Raw genomic sequence first — 19,973 nt, forward strand, 5'->3', positions numbered from 1 at the left:
GTGTTTTTATTTGGTTGGTTGGTGGTCTGTGTGTGGTGGTTTTGGTTGTTTTTTAAGGCAGTGCTTGCTGTTTCTGAAACTAACTTTCTACCCCTCCCAACATTCTTTGTAGTAGTGAACCTTAATATTCACCAGTGCTTTGGGTCTTTGTTCCTTTTACAGATTCTTCTGAAAGTCAACTTGTGAGATTTGTGAAAAATAGATTTGTGAGAAAAGCCCCCTGTATACTGGTTTTTGGCTGGGCTCGAGTTGATTTTATTCATAGGTGCTGGTAGGATGTGTGCGGAGCAGCTGGGTGAAGCTGAGCTGCCTTTTGAGGTTAACCCCCAACATACGGTTACTGTGCAATGTAAGTAATTAATTCAATACAGGAATAGCACCAATAAAAAATGAGAGCAGCCATAATTTTGAGTGTTTGTCTAATTTCTAACAACAAACACAACTGCAACCTTGCCCCAAGAGTCTAAGGATGATAGTGGGATAGCTCTGTGTGTGTTTGTTTTAAACATCTGATCGTTTTTAGTGCTTGCAAAGGAGAAGAAAGTGAGAACATCAGGAGGCTGTTGATAATGGCCGTAGAGAATAAAATATGGTTGGGCGGGGAAGCCAGGGGATGGAAGAAGAGAAGTGGCACTGAAACAGAGAGGACTTTTTTCCTACTAAATGAGGCTTGACTCTGCTGTGGTCTTTTTGTGATGCTGTGCAAGTCATGACTTTTCTTTGTTTTGAAAATGAAAGGGTGAGTGGGAATAGTAAGTCTTTTCTCACAGTTCTTTTATTTATGTTCTGTGAAAAGTAACTAAGCTACAGGAAATAGACCGCCTTTGGTTTCCTTGAGTGTTTGTTTGCTTAAGAAATTGACTATGTTAAGGTGCAGTGAGTATAAAATTACATAATGCATTGCAAATGTAGGGATATTTTTAACAACCATCCCTCAGGTCTGTCAAGATTTAGCATTGCACTGCTGTGAAAGTTGAACGGAATTCCAGATTGCAGCATTAACCTTCAAAATGTAACTAGTAATAACCAGAAATATACCTTATCCTCCTGTTTCTTCATCAAACTCTTTTGTAAATAATTCTAGGCCATCCAACTGTAATGGAGAAAATAAGGTCATTTGCAAGATGTCCGTGCTATAGTACCTCTGTCCCTCTTTTCTGTCCCCTCAATTCTACCCTGTTTCAGCATTGTAAAACTTCTCCTGATGGAAGTTTAATTCTACTAAGATGCTTTACTTGTTCTTTTCAGTGTACTGAAATTTTGAAACAAAAATGTTTCCACTGGAAAAATCCTCAGCTTCCCTTCCAGGCTTACCAAATATAGGGAAGAGAGGTTTTGTGGAACAGCTTGATAAGCTTTCAAAATTGTAGGCTGAACCAAGTCCAGTGTATGCTCTACTTCAGGCCAGGAGGTGTTCATTAGGTGTGGATACTCTGCTCATCCCCTTATCTTCATTGCATGCTTCAAATGATAATCAATAAAATCACCTAAAGAATATAGATTGCTTTATAATTAAGACCTTGTGAGGTTTACATGTGTTATTAAATTCCTTAAGAGCAGAGTTAGTAAGTGGCTGTCATACCTTGTGCACAAAGGGCAAAAATCTACTGGGGTGGATGTTCTAGGGAGAGTGATGATAATGTATCACAGATTACACTACAGCTTTGGAGACTGGAAGCATCTTGATTATTATTTTGGCCTTGTCCACTTCAATATTATGTAGAATCTTTTGTTATTTCTCTTCCTTTTCTCTCAAGCAAAGGTACATTTTGTTCTGTTTCGGTTTTGCCTTGACGACAGTATCAGGCTCCTATCTAGGAACTTTGTGTTGAAATCAAGATGTTATTAGTGAGTATAGCAAAGAAGCAAATGTCTTAAAGTGCTCTCCAGCTGAGTGACTGTGCTGAGCTATTTAATTATGATTGTATGAATTCTCTGGTCTCGGCTGCATTAGGCTGGATGGAAGATTAAATTGTTCACGTTTGCCTTTCCTGTGAGTAGAGCTATACTTCTGCTGCTATGGCAAATTCATGTGTCTTAGAAAGTAAGTAAATTTAAAAAAAAAAAAAAAACCACAACACCAAAAAAACCCCACAGAAATGCCACTATGTCACTTTTTTAATACCAAGCAGTATTAAATTGCAATCTCATTCAACGTTCTAGGTTGAAAAAATGTTAAAGTTCTAGCTAACAAATTGTACGAATTTACATTTAGGCATTATTCCTCACTTGCTTTTTTCCTGTATCGTTAAGTGTCCTCTCATAAGCAACTCTTATGCTTCCCTCCAGAGGCAGGTTCATTTTAGCATTGGAAGAAGTGATTACTTTCTGTCTTAGTTTGAAAAGCAAAGAGAGTCAAGGGAAGAGGGGAATACATGAAACAAAGAGAATGGAAAAAGGAAATACTTAGCTGGAAGGGAGACCCAGAGGGAAGTCCAAGAGAGAGCTGATGTTGGCAGCTGAGACGAGGGAGAATCAGATTCAGAGAGTTAAACCTCAAGTCATATGAAAAGAAGCCTTTCCACTGTAACTGGATAAAAGTGAAGAGTTTAGTAGTGTCTGGGGAGAAAAAGAATAAGAGGTGTTGGTTGGTTGGTTGTTTTTTAAATAAGCTGCAAGTGATTAGGAATTAAAATAAAAATCATAGAATAGTTTGGGTTGGAAGGGACCTTCAAAAGTGATCTAGTCCAACCCACCTGCAAAGAGCAGGGACATCTTCAACTAGATCAGGTTGCTCAGAGCCCTGTCCAACCTGACCTGGCTTTCAACCAGAAATTATGAAGTTATTAGTAAAGGTGGAACCTTACCTGGTTATGTGAGAGGCAAATATCTTGACATGGGAAACATGCACACAAGTGTCTCTGTGCTTGTGAGTAACTGGGGTAAAATCTTGGCCCTGCTGAAGCGTATCAGAATTTATATCAACGTAGTGACGGTAGTCTCTCAACTGTTTGTTTGTTGTTTTGTTTTTCAGGACCTGTAAACTGCAACACTAACTGCTTGTTTGTTCTTATGAAGTGCTGTAACATCAAAGTTGTATAACAGTGCATGGTTATCTTGTAGTGGTACAGCATCATAAAGATAATTTATTGTTGGGGGGGTTTTCTTTGGGGTGTTTTTGTTTGTTTGGGGTTTGTTGTTGTTCTTGAAAAGGATGGTTCTAACTAGAAGGCTTCAGATTTTGTCTTTTGTTAATATTGCTCTAAGAAGTCTCTAAGTACTATTAACAAACTTGTATTTGCATAGAGAGAGGCATTTTAGTGCTGGAGGGCTCTGTTGTAGTCATCTGGTCCAAATTTGCCATATATTTGTACGCTGCAAGCTCCAAACTTCTGAGCTTGACTGTAATACTCTTTGTAAGTGGGATGGACGTATTTCTGCTGCAGATAAAATTAATCATTTCTCTAGAATGTGAGCAGGGACTTAAAATCTGCTTTCTTCTTGAAGAGCTTTTGCTTGAAAAAGGATGTATTTATTTCCTGTTCCTCCTCCAGGTTTTAAGTACTTCCATTGTGAACCATAAAGTTGTTGGTGGGTTCTTTTATCAACTTTCTCTAAGCTTAGCACAAGAAAAGAAGAGTTACAGATATTTCTACTTTATATGTATGTGTGTTTGTATGTACACTGCTGGAATTTGTTTTACACAAATTGCATCACTTTGTGTTTTTCGTAGAGGGACAGTATTTGCTTCTGTTTGGTTTATTTAAGGGTAACAGATGGGAGTACCTCCAGAATTTTGAGAATTCATCTTTCCCATTTATTTTCTCATGGTGGGCCAACTTTTCTGCTTGAGTGAGTGAGGCTAATGGAATTACACACTGTGACACTTTGTTCATTTTAAACAGCCAAGACAGAGCAGCAGTTCTGAACTGTCAGTGTTACTCTGACTGGAAGACATCAGACTCTGGCTATGACTGTTATCCTGCCTAACAAACAGTGTATCAGAAAATGGCAACAGCCATGAATCAAATTCTTATCTGTTCTTTGACTGGGCTGTGAATTATGCTATGGAATGCAAATTACATGCTGATAAGGCCCTGAGGTTCTGAATTTTGCTTCTGCTATGTAATTTTCAGGGGGGAGATAATGCAGAGAGATGTCTTATTTTTAATCTCTATTTTTAATCCCATTTCTGAAAGTTAATATGGTTATCACAATTTGCATGAAGGCAAATAACTTTTAGAGTGGTGAGAAATACCTCATTTACAGTGCCCCCTTCTCTAAGTCAGAATTGTGAAGGTGGGCCAGGAGACTCTGTTCCAGCCACTAACAAGGAAGAGTTAAGATTGGGCCATTTCCTACTTTCATAATAATTTTCATTATGAGAGTGAATTAATGAACCATTATTCTCCTCTCACTGAAGGCTTTTTCTTCTACAATGAGGATGGAAATATTTTTATGATCTCTTACTTACAATAGTAATCTGTCTTGCTCTGACCTTTTTGGCAGTCTGTTTTGACTGACCTGTCATAGTACCCCTTGTGACAGACCTGCAGGGCAAGAGATAAGTTGATGAGCCATGGCAAACTAGAAAGGTCATTATAACCCAGTATGCTGAATATAAAGGGTATTTAGGTTCTCATGACTCATTCTGCAGCTTATGAAGCTGACAGTCGTGGAGTGGGGTGGCTCAGGAAGGACGACCTGTGCTCCTGGAGATACTGGTCCTGGATTATGCACTGGGTTCTGTCTCTGACCTTTTTGCTTGATCCTGGGCAGGTCACTTGGGACTCAGTTAAGATACCATGGAGGCCTAGTGACAAAACTCCAGGCAGCCTCAGTAGGAACAGGACTGAATCTTTGTCCTTGGTGCTCTCTGCTTACTCTGTTTTGCACGTAACAAGGTCTGCATTTCACAAATGTTTTCTCTAATGGAGTGCCCGTTAGTGCAAATGGCTGCTGGTTTCTAGTGACCTTAGAATATATATTTATATATATATATATATATATAGTTTGTTTTTAACTGGCCTTCTGGGTCAGGACAGGAGAGCGGTTGGCACTCTTTGTTTTGAAGGGAGGGGGCTGCCATCATGTTGTACTCGTTCAATATTTGTGTGTTATACCAGATTTTAATAGAAACACCATGACTAGGAAAGCTGTTTCATGTCTCTGCAAGTACTTTCTGTGCAGTAAAATCATTCTTCCAGACCCTTGTTCTGCAGTGACTGTCACCATATCCTTTGCATAGGTGACCTTAGACAGCAGCAGCAGGTGAAGTGTGATCCCCGTCTCTCTTCTGCTGTCACGGAAAGAACACTACAGCCAGGATCTGTTATTGGCACCTCTCTCTTCTCTCTCTCTCTCTTCTTTTTTCTTTTTTTTTTTTTTTCCTTCTCTCTCTTCCCCTCTCCCCCCTTCTTTGGTTTTTGGGAGGGTGGTTCCTTTGGTTTGGTTTTAAACTGAGCTGTCTTTTGAGAGCACTGCTATTTGGACATATGCAAACAATGCAATTAGCATGGATTTCGGCATAGTACAGTACTTGGATCTGAACACATCCTTTTTCTTCACTACCATTCCTTCTTTACACCATCACAACTTCTTTCTTCCCTCTAGATTCTGCTTTCATTGCTTTGTTTCATCTGTCAATGCCCAGGATACCTTATCCTGAAGCTTTTGGCAGCTTCCCCTCTTCCAAGTCAAAGGTGGTCCCTTCCTTTCATACTCACTTTGTGTTGTATGTGACTTGTCTCATGCAGGGTTAAGTTGGTATGTGTGCCTTAAACTGTATTTGTATGTGTGTCTCTACCTGCATAGATCAGTATGGAAGTTTAGGAGTTCCAGTGTGAAACTAGTTTCTGTACAGTAACGTAAATGGAAAACGTTATTCAACTTGTTTTGAAGTATATGGTTGTGTACCAGTTTATTCTGAGAACATCACATATATGAACTGTGACTTGACAGTATGGAACTGCAGAGAGTAAGCAATGAGATCCCATGGTGTGGGACCACTCAAAATTGTAAAAGGGCTGTAAGGTATTAGAGGAAACCTCAATCCCTTTCTTTATTACACTCTGAGACCAAATTCTGGTCTGCCTTATCTCTTGTGCAGCCTTATTTAACCCAGTTCTTAAGTGGCAGACCTTAGCAGGGACCAGTTGTGCTAGTTTACATCATCCTCTCCCATTCTGCCTGAGGATTATCTGCTTTGTCCTTCTGTGTTCTCACACTAGCAGATGATGCATTTAAATAGCACGTTGAAATGAAGTGTGGAAGATGCTGAAGCTACTCAGCATTGTGAGGTATCTTTGCAGGTGTTTTACAGCTGTAGCATGGAAATGCTAAAGATTTAATTGACTGAGTGTGTAACAAGAACGGGAAATGACACAATGGCAATTCATTTTCTCCAAGAATACAGTGGGAGCACAGGCTGCAGCAACCTTAATTAGGTTTTCTGTTAAACATTTTAAGCAAGGATGGGAAGTTCAGCTAATTGAATCTGTTCTAATTTCCATTCTCCTGATTGTCATTGTTTGCTCTTCATTTTGGGAGATATCTCAAGAAACAGCGCTCGTTGTTCTCTGCTCATTATAGTATGTGATGACAGATGGTAGGCAACACACTGATGTGCAGGCTAAGCCATAGGAGCTCCCACCTGTCTTCATTATAATGAAACTGAACTGAATCCACTCCAGTGACTTCTGACTGCCTTTCCTTTCCCCTCTCCTCCCTGTCTCCATCCACTTTAATGTGAGAAGAAGTTTGTGTATTAATAATGCCCCAAACATTTACATGCTGTTGCAGTGAACTGTAGAAAGTCTAAAAGAAATGTGATGTTCTGCCCTGAAGAGGTGCGGGTCCAAATAAACATCAGGTTTTAGCATCCTTTTAGTTAGTACTATAAGCTATTGTGATTTTTTTTTTTCTTTTTTTTCTTTTTCTCCTGTGTGTGTCTGACTGACTGAGTACCAGTTAATGCACAGGTACCTTGTTTTGGCACCTGTTGATCTACTAATTTCAAATGTGAGTTCTCTCCCAGAGGGTGATAATGGCAACTTATTTTAAAACAGAGAGTATGTTGAAGTCACAGCGTAAAAGTTAGCACTTAAAGGTGCTTTGTGGGTTAGAGATGAATTGCTGTGGCACCTCTCTAAACTTCCAAGTCCTATCACAATTACCTGCATGCTACAAATGTTCCCAGGTCCAGGCAAAGCTGGCAGTAGCCAGCTCTGTACTGGCTAGAGGATTACTGTCTGAACCTGGGAGTCAATGTTTTGGCAGTTTCTGTAGATCTGGATGATATGACACTCTATGAGGAAATATTTCCTAGATTTCTGTAATTCAAGCTGTTTTGGCTGCTAAACTTGCAGGTGTTAAGAGTCCTTTTAGTGAAATTGATTCCAGAAACATTTGAGAAAGGAGCTTCTGAGAAAATTGGGCTTTGTGCCTCCTTGTTTCCCAGAATATCCTAAGTGAAGCAAATGGTTAGCTTTTAGTTATAAACCTATTTCAAGACACACATGTAGTCGTCTTCCAGTTTTTTAGAAATCTGTATAATTCATGTTTCTTTTAAAAAGCTTCTTGTGGTGTTATGCCAAATGGCCTTTTACAAACCTGGAAATATGAAAAGAACTGCAGATTCTCAAGAGGTCTTTGCCAAGGACAGAAGCTTGCTGGATTGCTTACCTGAGCTTGTGACTCTCAACTCTTTATCATTAAAGGAAGGGGTTGCATTTCAAAGAGTAAATAGCAGAATTGTGCCCCTTGGGTAGCTTGTGATTTGTGCTTTTTTGGGAAAGGTGGAGCGAAGGGAATACCAGCTGAACACACCCAAAACAGAGTTAACTTTTCAGAGTGGACATTCAGTCCTCTCTGCAAGCAGGATCCACTGAAGGAGTTACAAGCCAGGTTCCCCAAAGCTGAGATGGTCAGTGTTTGGTAATTTCCGTTTAAGTTTTTTTAAAAGCAAGTTCAGGTTGTAGACGGACAGTTTTGGCGGGAGGTTGGCAGGTTATGGGCAAACTATGATAAAGCATTACTTCAGGTAGCATTGACAATGCATCTGAAACTCTGGTAATCACTATTGCTCTAACCCAGGGCTTCTCCTTAGCTAGTTATTGAAGGGAGGATGTGCAAGAGGAGCAGACTGTGCATGCTGGTCTACTGCAAGTGTTTCATTTGTGTCAGAACTTGAACCTTTAAAATTGTAGGAGTTAGTCAACTGAAACTAAGTGAATTCAGGTAAAAGGCAGTTCACAGGGGCCAAAGAGGAAAAACTCTTCATTTTGTTATTTTTATAAGTTAAACATCTTTGACTCTGCTTTGAAAAGACAGGGGGTTTGGGAGTGTGTTTGAATGCATTGAGACTTGACAAAGAAGAATACTTCAAATGGAACAAGTCAGGGCTTTTTGGTTTCCAGTTTGGGTAAGAAAAGACTCAACTGGTTGTTCCTTCTTACCTTGCACACACTTGTTTCCATGTGGAGGAAATTAATACAATTCTGAAAGGGCTCCTTGGGGTACAATGCAGATAGCTGGAGAACTAAGACTCTTAAGGGCTGGCACAGAATGGTTTGCCAGAAGCAAGTGTATCTATACAAATGGAAAAATAGACTCTGAACAGATAAGAGCCTCTTATGATATGTGACCTAATGAAGTGTTGCAAACCTTTAGGGAGACTGCAGTTGGACATGGGCTGAGTATCTCTGACCGGGAATGGGTTCCTTGCCAACTAGCAGGATTTGCTTAAAGGGCTTGTGGTTACTAGGTGTTCCTCAGATGCTGCAGCCCTCCTCTGATAAGGAACAAGGAGTAAAGTGGGAAGTCATAGCTCCAGACCCTCTTTGGTTTGGTCACCAAATTAAAAAAATTCAGTATGTGAGCACTGAGTTGAAAGCATCTAAAATATTATCCTAGTTATTTATTTTAATATTTTTAAAAAGGTGTTATTCTGTAATCAAAGTGCAGCTTAGTCATAGTTGTAGTACATGCTACATGTACAGGTGTACATTTGCTTTTGTCCACACCATTTATAGCTGGAGGGAGCTAAAATGACAGGGAACACTGTACTGTAAAGGAGACCATAGACCAAAACTGGACTAATAGAAAGTGGATTATTAAACTACTTTTCTAGCAACTTGAGTATTAGACAGAAGGTGACTGAAGTGTAATGCCCATCATGCTGAGTTGAAGGACCACTATTGATGTGTGAATCCCTTCTTTATGCGTTGCACATTCATGTATGCACACAGAGGGCTAACAGTTGGGAAATATTTTGTGAAATTCAATTAAAAGGCCATTCTTAACAGTATGTGAAGAAATATGCCAGCTTTCTTTAGAGGGCAAATGTTCTTCCCAGAGTTGTGAAATTCTCCTTGATTCCTGTATGCAAGTGTTATCTTACTGGAAGTGATATGACCCTTCTAGAATGTTACTCCTTTGAATACCAATTTCAGTACCATCATTCCCTCTCATTTTTACTGTTTTTAATTTTCTGCAGGGAGAAGTGTCTCCTTCCTCTCCAACTGGCTCTGGAATCGAAGAGCGTGAAGCTGGCCCAACAGGCTCTAGCAGGGATGCAGGTATGGCTTTTGAGTGAGTGTTAGTGGGTAGTGGATGTCATGGAAATCTAGGCTTTTCTTTTGAAAAATACTACAGGAAAAGTGTCTGTCCTTGGGTGGACCTAACAATAATGTTTGTGTTTCTATAACAGTGTTCAGAAGTTAGGATGCAAGTAAAGGCCAGTGATTCCGTAGAAGCTAAAAATGTTCTGCAGATAGGTGGGAGTTCCTGGCTTTCAGTGTTGAAATGGAGGTGTACTCTTCCTTGTATGGCCTTGTGCTACCCTCAGTAAGCCTTGCCACTTCTAAATGTCTTGGAAACTAAACTGAGTCAAGTTTTTTCCGTTCCATTGAATTAGAAGAGAGGACTGCAGTGCTTGAAAGACTGAGAGGCTAGCAAAGGATCTGGGAGCTGCATTCTCTGTGTGGGCACTTTCTTTCCATGGTTTTTTGTATGCTGAAAACAGTAGGAGTAGCATCTGATTTGAAAGTTTAAGAAACTGCAAAAGAAAACAGCATTGCAGCATAAGACAAAGTGACTCTTGGGTTTTACAGTATAAAAACTAAAGCAGTTTACCTTTCTTTTAGTTGGACAAATGAGTATCAGTAAATACTTATCACTAGGGGAGTGCTAGTTGTGGAAAAGGCTGGTACCTTGCTGGGGCATAAAATGCATACCACCATTTTCCAAAAAGAAATTTCTCCCTCAAAGGGCAAGCATGAAGTTGTTTTGGGAGTATAAGGATGTAAGTGGTCATTCAAATTCACTTAATTCAGCATATGAGGTGTCAGGCATTTAGTTAGACAGTGCCCCGTACTGGGACAGACATGGCTGTGGGAGGCTCTAGCTAAGGGAAAAAGGTACTTTCTGAAGGGTTGCTGTAATTATTGGCCTCTGCCAGCAGACACGTGTCGCCTTCTTGCAGCATAGTCCTCTGGTCCCACTTGGAGATCCTGTGCCCTGTGTTTCAGATATATGAGAGGTGTGGGGGGGGAAGCGGGAGAGGGGCTTGCTTTTAAAATGAAAGCAACAGTAGACTAGTGGAATTTGAACATATGTCTGCTCTCGTACCAGTGCAGGTATGCCTGTTAGAAGAACACTGTAGAGTGATGATTGACTAAAAGTAGTGGAGGAATTATGAATGACCCACTATCCACTGTAGTATAACTTCCTTGAGAACACTCAGTGAAGATAAAATTTATCTTTTTACTCTTCTAACTTGCTGCACATATGCTTGAGTTCTGTAAGAACTGGAATTGCCAAGTTGTGTATTTGCAGCATGGTATCTTAAATGAGAGTGTTACCTCCTATCTAGAAGCCTAATAAAGTAATCCAGACAAAAATACAGTCCTTCATCTGCATTTATGGTATGTGAAGTTTTATGAAGGACATAACAGCATACCACGCAACTGATGCTATGAAGATAGGTTAAAAAATAGGATAAAAGACAAAAATGAGATGAAGTAAAACTTTCATCTACCAAAAGTAGGTCACAGGATAGTGGAGATTAGAAGGTACCTCAGGAAGCCATCTGGTCCAGCCCCCCTGCTCAAGTAGGGTCACCTAGAGGAAGTTGCCCAGAACCATATCCAGATGGCTTTTGAATATTTCCAGGGAGGGAGACTCCACAACCTCCCTGGGCAACCTATGCCAGTGCTTGGTCACCTTCACATTAAAGTGTTTCCTGCTGTTCAGAAGAGACCTCCTGTGTTTCAGTTTGTGCCCATTCCTTCTTGTCCTGTCAGTGGGCACCACTGAAAACAGCCCAGCTCTGTTCATTTTGTACCTTCCCTTCAGGTATTTATGTACAGTGATGAGAGCCCCCCTCCAAGCCTTCTTTTCTCCAAGGTAAACAGTCCCAGCTCTGTCAGCCTTTCTTCATGGGAAGCGCCAGTTCCTTCATTATCTTATCTTCCTTAGATTCTCTCCAGGAGCTCCGTATCTCTCATACCAAACTAAACATTCTCCTTTATATAGAAAAAACATATCATTTTCCTTGTAAATTGAGTTAAATCTCATCAGGCTGCACAGTGCTAAAGCACTTGCTATACTGCTATGTGGGAAATTCTTAAAATGTTGTTGTGGGTTAACTCTGGCTGGCAGCTCAGCCCTACCCAGCTGCTTACTCTCTCCCTCTCAGTGGGGCGGAGGAGAGAATCGGAAGGGTAAATTTGAGAAAACTCATGGTCTAAGACAGAGTTTGATAGGGAAAGCAGAGCTGTGTGTGCAAGCACAAGAATATTAGGGATTCATTCACTACTTCCCATGGGCAGGCAGGTTTTCGGCCATCTCCAGGAAAGCTGGGCTCCATCACATGCAATGGTTACTTGGGAAGACAAATGCCTTAACTCTGAGTGTCTTGATCACATACGTGATTAGTCAACTTCTGAATGACATAAAATACATCTTGTCAGTGATCAGAAGTGCCACCTCCACAGTGCTTGTGCTCTGTTGGAGTGAGCAGGATGACAGCTGAGTCTTCTGTCCTGCTGGGCAGGGTATCTGATAGCACTAGTTTGAGGCCAGGATACCAGACTGAGTGGGGGTTTTTTGGCATTGTTCTTTGGGTTTGCAGGGAGTGTGAGGGTTCCTCTCTCTCGTTTGTTGAGGGGTTTTGCTGAGAGCATTGCTTGGAATGGTTTGTGATCTCTCACATCAGTTGCTGATGTCTACTTTCTTCTGGACACTGGAGAAGTGGGATGGGGAAAGATGGTACTGGAATGGCAGCTGATTCAAAACATGTTAATTGTCTTCTTATCATGGCACAGATCTCTGGGTTTTTGCTGTACTTTTGTATTTTGTATTATTAAATCAATTTGAAATTTGTACATAGAAAACCTAGCCACCGTAGTACCAAACATTAATAGGTTTAGGTGTAGTAGTTTACAGCAGAATTGGGCAGAGGCAATTTTGTCTCAACCTGTACTTTCCCATTTTTTCTCTGCAGAAGCTACTGTCTGATGAGAGGTTTGTATCCGTGGAAACAGACTCAGATGAGAAACAGTTGCTTAATCAGATGCTGAATGCTGTCAAAGTGACTCCTTCACTCAACGAAGACCTGCAGGTTGAAGTGATGAAGGTTAGTGTTTCACACACGTCAGTGCTTGCAACAGAGGCTGCATGACCAAATGCTGGGGTTAGCAAACAAATTAGCTGTCGCCTTGGAAATCTTCACCTTAGGACAGTATTTGATTCCCTCCTTCCTGCAGGCAGATGTCAGTTGTTTTCATTTCTACTTGGTTTGTGTTTCCCTGGCTTAAATAGGAGACAGTTGTGTTAAGAGTCAGTGCACTGATGTTCACAATTTTCACAGACTGAAACAGAACAATTAATTCACCTCATGAGAGTTCACAGATAAATGACTTGTAGGTTTGGAAGTTTGTGTTGGTATTGAGCTTTAGTGCTCATGGGGTGGGGTGTGCAGGTATGTAATTTTGAATTATGTGTGCACAGGTGCTTTCTAGCTTGTTAGTTTTGTGTTCTCTTTGTAAAATGCACCCAAATGTCCCTAGACTAGTGCATGAGAGAAATTGTTTTCTATACTCGGTGAAAACTTTCGTTTCTAGAAATGCTTTAGCATTCTCCTGTGTGTGTTATGAAGTGTAGTTGCCGGATGGTCTTGTTTTGGAGGGGAGTTGCTGTCAAATTTCCTTGCCCTGTCATTGGGTTGATTGTATGACTTGCCAGTACTGCCATAAAAAAGTGACTTCCAATATCTGTATTATTTGTATGAAGCAGTACAGTAGTGCGTAATTCTCAGATGTTTGGGTGTAAACTTTGTACTACAGGGTTTGTTGTGCTATAGCTGATCACTGGTCAAAACCCTTTTGGAACAAACCTGGTGGTCCTTTTTGCATGTTTACTATACCTAGCCCCGACTGATATATTTAAGTCTACTTACTTGACTGTCCTGTGCATAGATTAGGTATTTTATTTCTTTCTTGCATGTGATAGCCTTGTTCTATTATATTATCCACTCTGAAACTGCTCTGTACTAGTTGTTCTTTTTGCCCCTGAAGATGACTACCTGGGTGCAATATACTCTGTGTCAGAACATGCAGAAGGGTGGGCCTAGCAGCAGAAAAGAGGGAGGAATATTTGTGTGGACTGCTACACGTTTTATGGGAGCAGGCTTTTGCCCACATACAGGCTGAACTGGTGACACCCAGGTCTGCATCCCTAACCCAGTGTGTCTCCTTCCTGCCTTTTGTCTCTGTGGTGGGAAAGGGGAAGAGTTAACTAGTACTACTGAACTAGCAAGTCTCTCTTGCTATGCAGTAATGTTTTGCAAGTTGCTTTTTTACCTTCTTGAATGCTTCAGATTCAGAATCTGCCTGCACACATTTTCTTTGAAAGCCATGACACATATCTGTGATGCATTGCTCCCACACTGAGAAGAATGCAAGCACTGTATCTTGCTACATTACGAGTGAATATCTTTTCAAGTTGTCTTGATATGTGAGAAGAAAAAAAAAATCCAAACCACATAAACCCAAAGCCAACATGTTCGGTTCCAAAGAGAAAGGGGAACATTGTTTTCATTCAACGGAGTGAAAATTTGATGTGCAAGTCCTTTTCTGGCTAAAAGCAGAGCATGTATGGCAAAAATCAGGCTACGTCTTTATATCCTGAGAACAAAGCAAAACTTCTATTTCAATTGAAGTATTTCAAGAGACCAGAGGATCAAAACATATTGTAATCAGGGCAGTTAAAACTCAGAGGCATTAAATCTGAGCCTTGCCTAAAACTCAAGTAGAGAGCTTTTTATATTGTAACCTGAAGGTTACAGATGCCACTGTAACACTTGAAAATGTTGTAGCTAACTCAGGTCTGTTGGAATGGCTGAAGCCTTCAGGGGTTTTTCAAGCAGCTGGTCTCAGCAATGCTTTTATACCCCTGGATCTGCTAAAATGTGTCCTCCAGGCAGTGTATGATTGTACATTAAACTGTGTTACTCCATCCCAAGGAGATTAAATACATCTTTATCCAGTGCAGATATTAGACACTACTGAAGATGAGCATGTTTGCCTGAAACTGGGTCAGCAGTGATACTGGCTGGGTTCTTTGTGACTTGCTACACAGTTGCACCAGTCTTGCAGGTGTTAAGAATGCAACCATCAAAGAATTCACAAAAGCTTTTAGTTGTGCAAAATAGATGTGAAAATAGAGGTGTGGGAGTACAGAATTCACTGGAAGTTGCTGGCATGTAAGCAGCTAAATCACTTAAATGTTGTGGTTTGGGTTTGGTGGGGTTTTTTGGTTTTGTTTTTAATCCTATCGAAAATTTCTGCTGTTGTTCCCAATAATTGTACACCAGAAATTCACACTTCATGCATTATCCAAAACAAATGTTTTGGATATTTATTTTAATGTTTTATTGTCACCCACCTGTATTGCAGATGTCAGTGTGAAGGGATTTGATTAGCTGAGGAGAGCATTCCATAAAGCTTTTTTACATTCAGGTAACTGCAAGTTGGAATTGGCAGTGAAAAGAAGAATGCAGGAGGGAGGCATAAGTGCAGATAGTGGCCTTGCTTGATAGGCTTTTGGAATCTGTCAAATATTATTGTGACAGGGCAGCATTAGACAGGAAAGAAATAGAGTAACTGAAATGGTTACTGTAAATAAATGGAAAGGAGTGCTAGCTGGACCTCTTCTGGAACTGAAAACCAAGCAGTTGGGGCCACTGCTGTGGAAATGAAATGGCAGTCACTAATTTATGGCTAGATACCAAATCCTCCTTATTTTTTAAGGACAAGTGTCATGGCATGTTCTACAGATTCCTGAATTGGAGGATCACAAAACCAGCATGCTGGCAGTGTCCAGGTTGAGGGGCCAGGGCTGGGGACTGTGCTGGAGTGCATCCTGGTCAGCCAGGGAAGATCAATACTGCCTAAATGCAGCTGCCAAGATGAACTCAAAGCCTTCATTTCTCACAGTACCTCTCTCCTCTGTGCTAGGTGAGGTACCTCTCATCCTTTTTATAAACTTTAAATCAAAGTGGAATTTTACTTTTTGTAATAAGCAAATGTTAAACTAAACTCCAAGTTAGGGACTGCTGCCAATATCTCCAGTTCTTCTGAATACCAGTTGTGGATTGCATCTTTCTCTTAGATGCCCATATACAGTGCTTATGTAGGGAAGTTCCCCCCTTGAATTTCCAGAGTAGAAGTGATAGTCTGAAGTCCTTGTTTATCTTTTCGCAGGACACCCTTATTCTTACTAAGCACTGGGTAATTCTTATGCCATCAGCACTTTTGTGCCCAAAAGAAGACAGTGGTCTTCTCAGTGAGGAAGGGGAAAAGATGGCGGTTTCTCTGAGATGTGAATGGGCACCTGTAACAAACACAGGTGTACTAACTGTGTTTGAATTCCTGCATAGTGAAGCAAGCTGCCTGGACAGTATAAAATTTGCATACAGACTTGCATGTTATTTAAGTACTGAGCCTAGTATTTCTTTGGAATATCTCAATGACTGTACTCTATATTCTCTGTACCTCTGACACATTTTATGACAGAGATTTATTAGTATTTTCACACTGGGGAACTGAGGCTATTTAGATGCTTTAAATCATATTAAGAAATACTGAGAAACCAGGTAGTCCAGGAAGTATAACCAGAGGGAGCAATGTAGCTGACATAAGGCCACTTTAGCATTCACCTTTTGCTGTTGCAATGATACTTTGCTATCACACTGAAAATTCCCAGTAACATATGTAATATCAGTTTGTCTTTATTATGCTTAGCTGGCTGTATCAAGGGAATGGAAAATCACACAATCATACAGTGCCTTGTTGTTGATCTTCTTGTAATACATCAATAGCTTCATTGCAGTTTCAAACGAAAAAATCTAAGTATTTTTACTTATGTATTTTCTTTAAAATACTCATGTGAGTTGGGAAGGAAGAGATATGTTGATCACTATTGAATTCAGTGTTTAATCAGTGAGGTACCAAAGTGACTCACTGCTCTATAAAGTTGCAGATATATAGAATAAATGGGAGGGCAGTAATTCAGCACTTACCTTAGAGGAACATGATCATGCAATATGATTTGCCCAGAAGTGGGAAGAATTCTGTTGTGTGACATGAGGCCATATTATAACTGAGTGAAATGCAAGGGTATATCACATGTTGAGGAGTAGGGACATTTTGTTGATCTTAAGGACTAGATTGGCAAGCAAATAGATGGTCTGCAGCAAAAAGGGATACTGGACATCTTCTGGATTGAAGATTAATATCATGGGTTTGGTTGTGGAGTGGGGGGGATCTTGTTTTCTCTCCTGGTTTGATGCTTTTAAATTCTGGCTTCAGATGTTTTCGAAATGGCTGAAGCACTTCTGCTTCATTCAATTAGACCTTTGTTTGCAGGAACACACATAGTATTGACAAAAGCACTATCAGATATGGTCACGTCAGCAATGGAAAAATAAACTGATCTGTAGTTGAGCCTCTAGATTGAGGTCCCTTTTAGCTTCAACATTTCTGTGGTTTTTACTTTCTCTCTTTGATTTTTTTTTTGGGGTTTTTTTTTTTGGTTTGTGGGTTTGGGGTTTGTTTTGTTTTTGTTTTTTGGGGGTTTTTTTTTAGTTTTTCCTCTGTAACCCTGACTCTAAAAATCCAGTTCCTCCAGGAAAGGCTCCTGGAAGAACTGGAACTCAGCTTTGAACCTAACTATGGAGTTGAAGCAGGTCAAACCAAATATGAAGGAAGTGAGGCGGGTGGAAAGAACAGAGAAGAGCAAGGACTTTTTTTTTTAATCTCACTAATGTTATGGTGACTTTAATTTATAAGTTGACAACCTTCCTAATAATGCAGTACCCCTCTCTAACTATGAGAACATTGTTCTCAAATAACAAAAAAAGTAGAGTTTGGTGAATAATTGCAAATTAGTAGATGAGTCCTCACCCAGAAATAAGCTGTCTAGATAAACCGAATACACTGTAATGTAATGGGTTCTGTCAGTAAAGTAGTTGTTCTTAAAAAGAAAGGCATGATCGATCATTCAGAATTTCCCTTTCTCCTGCCTCCTTTTGTTTTCTTCAGTCACAGCTGAAGCTGTGTCATGTAATCCAGTGCATGTCAGTTCAGTCTGTGCCCAGATTTCCCAACAAATTTACAGCTAGCAAGACAAATTTTCGAGCAAGGATGAGAATAATTACCTTTTATTAAGGAAACTCAGTGTTCTGATTTGATGTCTTTTAAAATATTTAGTCTTTATTTCACTGTTCTAATTAATGGTGTTATTATATGCTGGACAAGTCACAGATATATATTACATTTCTGTCAGTGGAGCTTCCAAGCTTTGTTTCTTATTATCTCAGAGAAGACTTCACAGTATTTATGGCTACTCTACTTGTGGTGTTTTTTGAAATAAACTTGAGGATTTTGTGAAACCAGAGAATATTCTTCCAAAGTGGCTTGGGAGAGAAGACTCTTCCAATTCCCGTTATTTACCTATTGTCCATGGCGACCAGCTATTTCATTTTTTATTCCCAGTGACTCCAGCTTGCATTTGTTGGTGAATTAGGTGTACTCCTTGCCAACAGGCAAAATTTTTATGGTTTTCTTCTGCAGACTTTCAGTGAGGAGTCAGCCAGAAGTCGTCTTAATCTATGAATGAGGTTTAATGAACCCTTGCTAAATATGCTATGTTAAGGCAATTTTTTCTGTGTCTCTCCACTGATCCATTAATACAGCATTTAGGATCTCTCCATAATAATACTAGACAGCTCTTTTTGTGATTTCAGTTTTTGTTTTGGATATATTCAGAACTGAAATCTGAATTAGAGTTCTGTGGTAAAACTGAGCTTGTGTAAGGATGGACAAAAAATGGAGCAAATAGCTCTGCCTCTGAAATGCTGTCTTTGGGTTGGATATTTTTAATTGTTCTTTTCAAGATTGCTACCATAATGCTTTAAAGATGCAAAGTGATTCTTTGAGCACTAAAAGCCATGTCCTAGTCCTCATTTTCAGTTTTTTAACAGTCATAGTTGACCTGTTTTAGGTTCTGCACAAGCATGCATTACAGGTTCAAGGAGACAGACCTGATTTAATGCAAATATTGGATTAAGCTGGATTGTGCTGGAGCAACCAAGCAAAATTTATTGTTAACTGCTTCAGAAAACTTGGCAGGAACTTTGTTGCTGTTGAACAGGAAGACTAGCTTTTTTCTTTTTCCAAGATGTGGGAGGTTTGATGGGGAGCTAGTTAATTTTTTTTCTTTGGCCCTCCGTGACGGAGGACAAATTATATAATATATTTGAAAAATAGTTCTAAACTGTTTGATCCGAAATGTTGACAGAACACAACTGTAAAATCCCACCTCCGTGGATGATTATATTCTGCAGCCTTTCCTTGGATAGTGATAAATGAGTTGGTTACTATAATAAACTCTCAAAAATATATATCTATCTTGTCATTGTTTTAAGATTAATGTTTATGAAATGTATCTTTCCACATAAAACTTGGTTATGCTTAATAGAATATTATTTGCAACTGTTCTGCTTTGTCTGGAACTGTTAAATTAAATGGAGGAGGAAGCTGAACTTGAAACAACTTGATTTAAAGGTATATGTAAACTATGTTATTCCCTATGGTGCCTCTTTGAGGCAAGGCATGTATAATAGCTCTATACAGGAATAAAAAAAGTTATTTCGTTGCCCATTAAAAATAATAATTGGTGCAACAGTAAAAATGTAAATGGAAAAGGAGAAGCGAGACATTATCAGGATGAGAATTGTTGATGCTTGCTGTTAATCTATATATTTTAATTTCTATATAATTTTGGAATAACAGATCACTTTTTCCCCTCAATATATTTTATGTACTGCATTATTGCAGACATTTTTCAGCATCACTTGCAATATAAATTGCAATCCAATCTCTTTCTGAGCAAAGAAGGACTATGTTTCAAGGAAAGTAAAAAATAAAAGCCATTATTCAACTTCTTATACTTCAATCCAGAACCGGTTTAAAGTTTATATTAATAAGAAAAAATAATGAAATGCTGAAAAATTGTGGAAAAAAGCTTCACCTGAATGTGTTCATTAGTTCTCGTGACAGTGGTGCCTGATATGAGCTGTCATAGGCAATAACTGATTTTTGTCCAGCCCATAGTTCAGAGATGTTTTGGCAGTCTGCACTGTCAAATAGGCCAGTCTGAAAATACTTGCACAGTATCATGCAAATAAGACTCTTTTCTTCAGTTCTACCCAGAAATCTAGCTAGAGTTCTTAGTGTTTCCTCTGCTTAGCCTTTTTATAAGTTAAATTGCTGTAATGTAGGCCAACTACAAATCCAGACTCTCTTGAGTTTACTTTTTTTCTGGTTACTTTTAAAAGTCATTTTATGCATGTGCTTAGTTACAAGCAACCAGGTTAATTCCACTGGATTGAGTGACCTACCTTGTGTGTTTCAAGATGAGCTCAGCCTTTCCCAAATTAATTAGAACTATGGTAAATGCCTACTACTAAT

At 39.6% G+C, this 19,973-nt stretch overlaps 1 protein-coding gene across 4 annotated transcripts in view; it reads left to right on the forward strand.

The window, feature by feature from the left end:
• The window catches only part of ARFGEF3 (ARFGEF family member 3), a 91,564-nt gene that overhangs the window by 8,030 nt on the left and 63,561 nt on the right, over window positions 1-19,973 (forward strand). For all 4 annotated transcript variants that reach the window (XM_065630860.1, XM_065630861.1, XM_065630862.1 and 1 more), the window contains exons 3-4: window positions 9,437-9,518; window positions 12,446-12,577. In XM_065630860.1, the coding sequence (XP_065486932.1) occupies window positions 9,437-9,518; window positions 12,446-12,577 (214 nt within the window). The remainder of the gene's footprint in view (window positions 1-9,436; window positions 9,519-12,445; window positions 12,578-19,973) is intronic.

This window comes from Caloenas nicobarica, chromosome 3 (genome assembly GCF_036013445.1).
Source record: "Caloenas nicobarica isolate bCalNic1 chromosome 3, bCalNic1.hap1, whole genome shotgun sequence".
Classification (NCBI taxonomy): Eukaryota; Metazoa; Chordata; class Aves; order Columbiformes; family Columbidae; genus Caloenas; species Caloenas nicobarica.